Consider the following 9,213-nt stretch of genomic DNA (forward strand, 5'->3'; position numbering starts at 1 on the left):
CATCTAAACAGCGATCAAATATATTAATCAGGCTATGATACATAGTATACTGAACGACTCCGTTTTTATTATACATAATCATTCGAGATGTGTCCTACGTTCAAATAGTTGCATCCATTCCTTAAGATTCGGCCACCCGAATATATTGGATATTTTGAAATATATATCTGATTAAATTTGAGTTATTTATGTATCTTTGTAAAACAAGGGCTGTTTGTAAAACATGCATGCCCCCATATGGGCTCTCCGTTGTAGTGAGAGCCATTGTGTGAATATGTTTTTTGTCACTGTGACCTTGACCTTTGACGTGGTGACCTGAAAATCAATAGGGGTCATCTGCCAGTCATGATCAATGTACCTATGAAGTTTCATGCTCCTAGCCATAAGCATTCTTGAGTTATCATCCGGACACCATTTTACTATTTCGGGTCACCGTGACCTTGACCTTTGACCTTGTGACCTCAAAATCAATAGGGGTCATCTGCGAGTCATGATCAATCTACCTATCAAGTTTCATGATCTTTGGCATATGAGTTCTTGAGTTATCATCCGAAAACCATTTACTATTTCGGGTCACCGTGACCTTTGACCTAGTGACCTCAAAATCAATAGGGGTCATCTGCGAGTCATGATCAATCTACCAATGAAGTTTCATGATCTTTGGCATATGCATTCTTGAGTTATCATCCGGAAACCATTTAACTTTTTCGGGTCACCGTGACCTTGACCTTTGACCTAGTGACCTCAAAATCAATAGGGGTCATCTTCGAGTCATGATCAATCTACCCATGAAGTTTCATGATCCTAGGCGTATGTGTTCTTGAGTTATCATTCAAAAAACATTTTACTATTTCGGGTCACCGTGACTTTGACCTAGTGACCTCAAAATCAATAGGGGTCATCTGCGAGTCATGATCAATGTACCTATGAAGTTTCATGATCCTAGGCCCAAGCGTTCTTGAGTTATCGTCTGACAACCACCTGGTGGACGGACAGACCGACCGACCGACAGACCGACATGAGCAAAGCAATATACCCCCTCTTCTTCGAAGGGGGGCATAATAAATATGTTTGTATGTCAAAAAGCGCATGAAATTTAGATTTTGCTTGTAAACATATAATTCTGGTTAAAAAGTATCAAATTTGCTAAAATATGATTTGTAAATGACAACTTAAAAAAAATATTTCCCTTAAAAAAGGATGTTGTTGCTTAGTTGTGTAAAACAATTATTTAATTATGTATATCAAAACGTTTTGATTTGTCCTATCAATAAAATGACCGAACAGATAACTAGGGAAATACCCAATATGTAAGTTATTTTGCATATTTTTCGTAGTAAAGACATACAAAAATAAATGATACAATGCCGCATATGAGCTTGAATCGGCCACAAGTATAAAAAGTAAATGTATATATGATCTCCGCTCTAACAAAAAGAGTGTTTAACGTATTCTCGAAATGGTTATCAGGGCCGAAACGTCCTAAATATCATAAAGCGTAAAGTAGTGATCCTGATTAATAGTGCGGACGACACAGGGCTATCAAAGACTTCACACCCGTGCATAAAGCCCGCTTTTCCCATAGCGAGGCCCACTGTTAAGAGACCTGGCATTTTTAATACAATTAAATACACATTATACTCCAATCATGTCACCAGTTTGCAAAATGTGATCTATTTCGCGGTTTTACGTCTTACCTCATTGACTGAATCTTTTGTTTTATATAAGTGGCTTTGAGCCCAAAATAAAACAACAGCAAAACGCGTGAATGTATATGCTTGAAATCACTGCCATCAATCATCCAGCAATGTCCATCTTGGGACTTGTGTTTACACGTAACTTATGGCGTAGTCTCGCAAGGAGATGAAATGCTTCAAGCATGTTGGCAAAGGCAAGAGCGGAATGCGGCCTAAAATAGAACAGTCACCTGACGCTCGGTTGAGGCCAATCCTGATTGACTTCCGGCAGAGTTCTTGTAACGAAAATGGCTGCTGTGCGCGTTCTCGAAGGAATTTCAGGATTTCGATTTCGTGTCTTCCTCTTGTATTGTATCCTGGAAACGCTAGTTTGAGGAAGGATAACGAAAACGTGGGGATTCTTTTTGAGCACAGTTCGACCTCCTCTGGCGTCACTCTGTATCCGGCCATGACTAGCAGCTTCACCACGAAGTCGTCACACTTGGTGAACGCGTCCACTAGAAGGCTACGTCCGTACCCTTGAGCTTCCGGAAGTAAGCAGCCGTGATATATGAGTTTGCCGGCGATTCGGCTGTTGGACACAGAGATGGCGGACATCAGGGGAGACCACTGGCCGTCCGTGAAACTCAGCTGGCAGCCATTCTCTATGAGCTGACCGAGTATGGGCTCCAGGCACGTGTAGGAAGCACGGTGCGAAATTCTGTAGTAGAAAACGGCGGTTAAAAACGGCGTTCCGTTCTGTTCTGATACCGCGTTGACGTTAGCACCATCTTTGATCAGTTTACGAACAACATATTCGTTACCCACTCGCGCAGCCTCGTGCAGAGGCGTCCAACCTGTTTTTGTTTTAGCGTTCACCTCCGCCCCGAGGTTGCACAACATACAAGCGATTGTTTCTAGGTTTGTGTGTATTGCGCGATGCAGCGGTGTGCAGCCATTCAGATCGACGGTACGTATTCGAGATCCATTTGAGATAAGGCATGCCGCCACATTGCCGTTGCGGTGATCACAGGCGACATGCAGAGGCGAGTGTCGCTTGTTGTCCAGCAGGTTGACATCCCAGCCAGCGTCTACTAGCGTGTACACGACCCGCATGTACCCGTACTCCGCGGCCCAGTGTAGCGCCGAGCGTCCTTGATCGTCCACGGAGTTCACCGAACAGCCTTCAGCAATAAGAGATTTAACCTTGGTATCCTTACCGGCCTTTGCTGCTTCCATAAGCATCTCGTCCTGGGAAAGACTCGCATTTTCCGGGAAACGGTCCTCATGGACGTCTGTGATCAAGAGTTTTTTACGCTGCGAGACGCGATTCAGACGAGCCTTTGCGAATAGTATTCGGTCCGATAGGCAAAGTCTCTTCTTTATTCCTCGCGAAAGACAATCCGGTGACGTCGACGCATTTCCGGAAATAGGCGGAAGAGGTGTGAATGATGTTGACGTACTACTGAGAACCGACATGGTAAATGTTTCGAAACAGGCGTGAGCGTCGCAGACAATAGTGGATCACTTCAATTTAGGCGATTGAAATAAACACTCGGTAAATCGCAGATGTTCGGTGCTATAGTTCATATTAATTGCGTGCACGTATAAGTACTTAGTGATCAATAGTTTTTGCATGTTGAACTTTGGATTTCATCAGATGCAGTTGAATCATATCCATACAACCAAACCGCAGTGGCATGCAACACGAACTGTCCGGTGGTAGCGAAAATCACTAATTATCAGTCAGCATCACAGGTGTGCGAATTATCTCGGAATTAATTAGTGTCGAAACTGGAGGATAAACAACGCACATGATAACTTCTCCGAAATACGTAATTCAAAATACAGACGGTTCTTATTGGATTTAAAGTGTTGTGCTTAAAAAAACCGCTATGCGATTTTTAAAATGTAACGCAATCACTGTCCTTTTCAAAATCACAGCGTTTGTGTTGAGTGTAAACCGCCGGTACCATTTCCTCATCAACAAAAGTCCACCGTCAGTTTTTACATCATCTCTCGTACCAGATTTCTGCCTGTAAATAATCGTCTTTTCTTTCCATGAATCGAACCAGCCAACTTCTCCAGGTAAACAACCCAGCCTATTCTAGGTTTGTGCGCTACCTTAACATTGAACCATCCGTATGATGAACATACTCCCTGGAATCGACGACCGAGGTTGCTCTGATTATAATATCGCTGAAAACGAAGGGAATTTACTTTCGTGAGATTCTTTGCTATTTATAGTGAAAGTTAATATTTTTTCTTGCATATTTTAACCAGAAAAGAAAATGTCGGGTATCACATTTGCATATTAATTTTTGCTCATGTTCACACAGCTTTCATAATGGGCGCTTTATTCTTGGATGTCAAGTTATTATATTACATAAACCCAATTTAAATTATTCGCGACTATTATCTTCTTAACTTGAAACCCTAGTGAACTATATCATTAAAAAAAATTCTACTAGTTATATTATTCTAGTTTGGCAGGTAAACTGAAATTTAATTCATCTCACGCAGTTTACAATCGCGGAAAATAGATTTCATGAAATACCTTTAATCATCGTGGTAAATCATTCCATGAATTCGACTGTTTTATTCCTCTGGTTTGGAAGGTAATCTGGGCTACCCTATCAAGCAGTCTTCAATCTCGGAAAGTTCATACCATGGAATTCTTGTTACGTCTTGACTCATGACTTCGATCTGGATCAATTTTGCGTATTCGTTAATCAGTTAATCGGTTGGCCTTATGTGCCATATTTTCGGTTTGTCATATGTTTCAGCGAACGGACGAAACGTTCACGGGTTTCATCCTGAAATGAACAGACACAACTATTAACCCATTTATGCCTTATAGTGGACTCCCATCCTTCTAAATTCGATCAATTTATTTCCAAAATTAGGGATGTCTAGTATATTTATTTCTATATTAAGAATATTTCTTACAGAAATTCCTTTAAGCAAACAGCGCAGACCCTGATGAGACGCCGCATCATGCGGTGTCTCATCTGGGTCTACGCTGTTTGCAAAGGCCTTTTTTCTAGACGCTAGGCATAAATGGATTAATACTGGTTTAAAACAACAAGAACACAGTGTGTATCAACAGCAACTTATTGTTGTATGAATATTATAAATACTAAGTGTCTAATACTATTATACGAAGAATTTCTACTTTATCATGAGAAGTGTACTTCTTCCCGACCGGACAACATTTTATACATAAGTTATGACAAACATCTACCAGTACAATGTGAACATGATTTTAACGAGCTTAATCATGTTCAATCGCGAGCCATGAACACATAATCTTGGAATAATATTCACGTCGAATGAAGTTTATTCAAACGAAAGATGAGCAAGCAATTACAAGTAACTAGCTCTTGCGTAATATAACACTGGTGAAAGTATCAATGTCTGGAGCTACGTCGTGTATCATATTTCAGCAACGAAGCATTACTTCAAGAAAGCTGCATAACACCTGGGCATTTAATGCTTTATGCAAATTTGAAGAGACAAGAGGGTTATGATGGCCCTTAAGCACTCACTGATTTACATGACACTAATTGCGGAAGAATAGACCTGTTGACCTATAGTTTGGACGCACATGGCCCAGATTCGAACTCGGACAAGATATTGTCCAGACAAACATTCTGACCAAGTTTCATCAAGACTAGACAAAAATGTTGCCTTTAGAGTGGTAATGTGTTAAATGTTGACAATATACACCGCACGACGGCGGACGCCGGGTGATCACAATAGCTCACAATGAGCACGTCGTGCCCAGTTAAACCAAACACATCATTCAGGTGCGGCCACGTTAATATACACAGTTTAATACAGACCCAACTAGGTATTATCCTATGTCAGACCATTCCCGTTAATAATCTTTGAAATTCTGTGGCACTTTAATACGCATTAATAAAATGTTCAACAGGTATGTATGCAACATTTTCAAACTCAGATTTTGTTTCTTAGTGCAAGTTAGTAAAAATCCGTTTTCAAAGTAGAATAGCAACAATCACCTCTTATATATATACGAGCACGTTTAATCTAAATGATACGACTAACACTTATTGCGTTGTTATTCCAACCAAAATTGAGAATCTTCACCGACTAAAAATCGAACTAAGTTACAACGCAATTCCGCAGACAAAGACTATATCTCCGTGTTTTGGTTTACCAACATGTATGAATCTGATCTATACAATACCGTATGTGTTCTAACGGAGGGTAACATATTGAAATTTAAAACGCGATTACATATCTTTTTCCGAGTATAAACAACATTAAACATGGTTCTAGTTATCGCCGTTTATTATCCACCAGCCACGGGTTTGCTTAAAAAACGAAGCAGCTTTTCAAAGTCGGTTACTACATGTAGCAGACTCATACGTTTATTTGTACATGTATGTGTGTCATGTTGTTCGTGACGTCGAATTCAGTATTTTACAAGATGCGGTCTTCTTTAAAGACAACTACACAGTGTGGTTTCTAACACTGAATGAACGAAACTGCCTAGATAGGCAACCTTTATAAGTAACGGTCAATTTGAAATCGAATATCGGGTAAACGACGTGCTCCATTCATATCAACGAAAAATGCTTTTGTGTAAAGGAAATACTACGGTAATCATCGGCAGTTCCTGGCAATCGTCGAGCGCCATTCGGTATCCAGGGCTATCTGTTGCGTAAAGCATGTGAGTAGAGACGCAGTAGGCACGCTAATACAACACTCGATTCCTAGCTGGTGTATAGATACAACTCTTTGGTACATGTATATTCAATATAACCAGGAAACGCATGTATGACATATATGTGTGCTGCTCTTTACACGTAATTCTACATATATTCAATAAAACACTCTGTGCATAATTTGGTTTCATCTCATCTCATCTCATTTTGCAGCTAAAACGTTAAATATGAACTTAACAGCTTATCCAACATAGCGACGGTTTATTCAGCATGCTTTATATTTATGAAACCTTTTGTTATGAATCGCGCATTTTGAATAGTTTTTTATGCATCTCCTTTGAACGAAGAGCAATGCGCATGAATACCTATACAACCGTGCATCAAAATACCCGACAAGTATTCAGAGAGAATAGGCACGACTAGGAGACGAACATATGGTCGTTTTTTGTGGAGAAAGAATTTCGTCATTTTTGAAAGTATTATAGTTAAAAAATAGGAGAGTCAGAGCGTCGGAGTGAAGCAAATTGAGAGTCTTACAACTAGTTCAATAATTACACAAGTGATAGTTTTATAATACATAAGAAGACCAGAGCATGCTATAATTTAGTATATGACACTACGGATATTCTAAATATCGAAAATGCAAACATGTGTGCTTGGCGAATAGGCTTGCTAATAAAAACGTAAAATTTGATACATATGAATAAAAACATAAAAACAATAAAACAGACTACAATAAAATCCGCGACAGCACTAGCAAACAGAGGAACACATCAACGTAGGCGCACAATGTATCACCGCGGACACGGAGTAATAATGAATTTCGCAGCCTCTAAAACATCGTTCGGCTCGTTTAAGTTTTTACTCACTTCATTATTATCCAATTTTTCATTAAGTTGCTGTGAAGATTTGTTTCATTAAGCGTCAATCTTTTTTATTTTGTTTTACAATGCAAATATTCCGTTTGAGAAACAAATATGCGCGTTATATGCGCACGAGATCATGCACATTGTCACACTTTAGTGAAACTTGACATGAATACACATTACCGTTTTCAACTGCAAACATTGAATGCTCCAAGATAAACGACTTACTCCATTATATCACAAAAATAGCGAATTTACTCGACATTAATGTTCATAAGGTTCAAGTTTTATTGAGGTGCTCACAGATTTAGTGAACTTCGACCCCACTTCAATGGTTCTTGATGAAAATCTACTTACATTGATATGTAAAGATAATTTAATACGGCAGATTCGAACGCGAACTTTGTACATTCTCTGTGTTTACAAACTAAATCGGCCTTTGTAAATAAGCATCGATTAATTGTTTCACCGTAACGGCTGTTAAAGGTTACGTCGCTGCCCTACAGGTCTTGTTTAAATCTTATGAAATCGAGGTTAAACCAATACTAGTTGTTATTATAATACAATTTAATAGATCATAAGCGTACTAATATTCTCACAAGTTAATTTTAATACAAACAAGTCAATTTGACCATATACAATGTTTGTGACAACGTTGACCGATGCACCCGATGCCCTTTGTCCAGTCATTCGTATCGGGTGTTACGTTGATATTGCATGACTTTGCTACACTGGGCAGAGATTGTGTGGCGATTAATTAATCTGCTAATTAAATCAAGCTGTCTTTGCCGAGTTGTTATAATAGATACGAGTATACATATTAATAAATGTGAGGTCCAGTTACAGGATAAATGTACGCGCATATTATTACGTCGAATCTTTTGTCTCGTATTCATATTCAAGGGAAAAAAATATACCTTGGGATTATATGTGTTCCGAGTAAGTCTGTTGCAAGAAAAACAATTTTTCCCATTTAGATCGTGTTTCACATTGCGAAAGTTTGATATAAGCATACTCGTCATAGAACACAAATGAGCACATGTATCTTATTCCACAAAAACGCAAAAAAACATAAACTTACAACGGTACTATACGTGTACGCTTCAATCTCAAATCCCAGGAACGAATAGTTTGCTTCACATAGGTATTAATTTGATACGTTATCTCGAACTAACTTAAGCTTATTAAGTTCCTATGTGACGGATGCGACTTTAAATAATAATGATTGCCAATTGCTTGAGTATTGTATGTCGATGTGCGTGGTATGGTAGACGGTAACCGTCTCCTCGAGATGACGCAATGATTGTAGCTGGAAATTACAGTTACTGTTTGCTTGTGCAATTATGTCATATAATGAGCATAAAATTAACCATTGATTACTCAATACATGTAGACAAAACAACAGCCATGGCCATTTGGTTACCGAAAAAAAGTATGTTACAACTATAGTTTAAACATGCGTAGGCTTAAATAGTTGTTTTGCTTGCCGCATCTCGACATATATGGTACTTAATGCAGAACGCAACTTGTGTGTATTGTAAATGATCCTGTTACTCGAACAAACAATCTAATTTACAACAAAGCCTATTGCTGATAAATATCTAGATCAAACAATAATTCTATAGCTTGCAAGCCTCGCTCGAGTGTTTGTACTTCACAGGCCCATAACGAGGTTCACAGACAAGCATTACATTCCGCCGGTCCATAAACCTTTGACTTAACATGACCGTTGTAGAGCGTGTCGTATGCCTTTGTAAATTACAAATCCACACATCAGTTTATTCATATTAAAATGTCAAATATTACCTTAAATACTGTTTATTTTAAATTTATGTCAAAGCATGCCTTGCGATGCATTTCGTATTTGCTCTGTTTTAGTAACACGAACAAGTCGAATTTGTAAAAGAGCGCTTGGTGTCATGAAAAGTATTTTTTTTACAAAAGTAGCAAGCATTTTAGTCTAAATGGTATAATAAA

The 9,213-nt window shown here is 38.8% G+C and overlaps 1 protein-coding gene across 2 annotated transcripts in view; it reads right to left on the reverse strand.

The window, feature by feature from the left end:
* Window positions 1-1,066: 1,066 nt before the first annotated feature.
* Window positions 1,067-9,213, reverse strand: part of LOC127843990 (ankyrin-1-like) — an 11,030-nt gene continuing 2,883 nt past the window's right edge. The window contains exons 1-3 of one of the 2 annotated variants that reach the window (XM_052373942.1): window positions 5,702-5,871; window positions 4,234-4,492; window positions 1,067-3,875 (exon numbers count right to left, since the gene is read on the reverse strand). In XM_052373942.1, the coding sequence (XP_052229902.1) occupies window positions 1,830-3,155 (1,326 nt within the window). In that variant the 5' untranslated portion in view covers window positions 3,156-3,875; window positions 4,234-4,492; window positions 5,702-5,871 and the 3' untranslated portion in view covers window positions 1,067-1,829. Of the gene's footprint in view, window positions 3,876-4,233; window positions 4,493-5,701; window positions 5,872-9,213 lie in introns of those variants that run through there. The other variant, XM_052373941.1, reaches the window with a different exon arrangement.

The sequence above is a fragment of the Dreissena polymorpha genome, chromosome 9, assembly GCF_020536995.1.
Source record: "Dreissena polymorpha isolate Duluth1 chromosome 9, UMN_Dpol_1.0, whole genome shotgun sequence".
In the NCBI taxonomy this organism is placed as follows: domain Eukaryota; kingdom Metazoa; phylum Mollusca; class Bivalvia; order Myida; family Dreissenidae; genus Dreissena; species Dreissena polymorpha.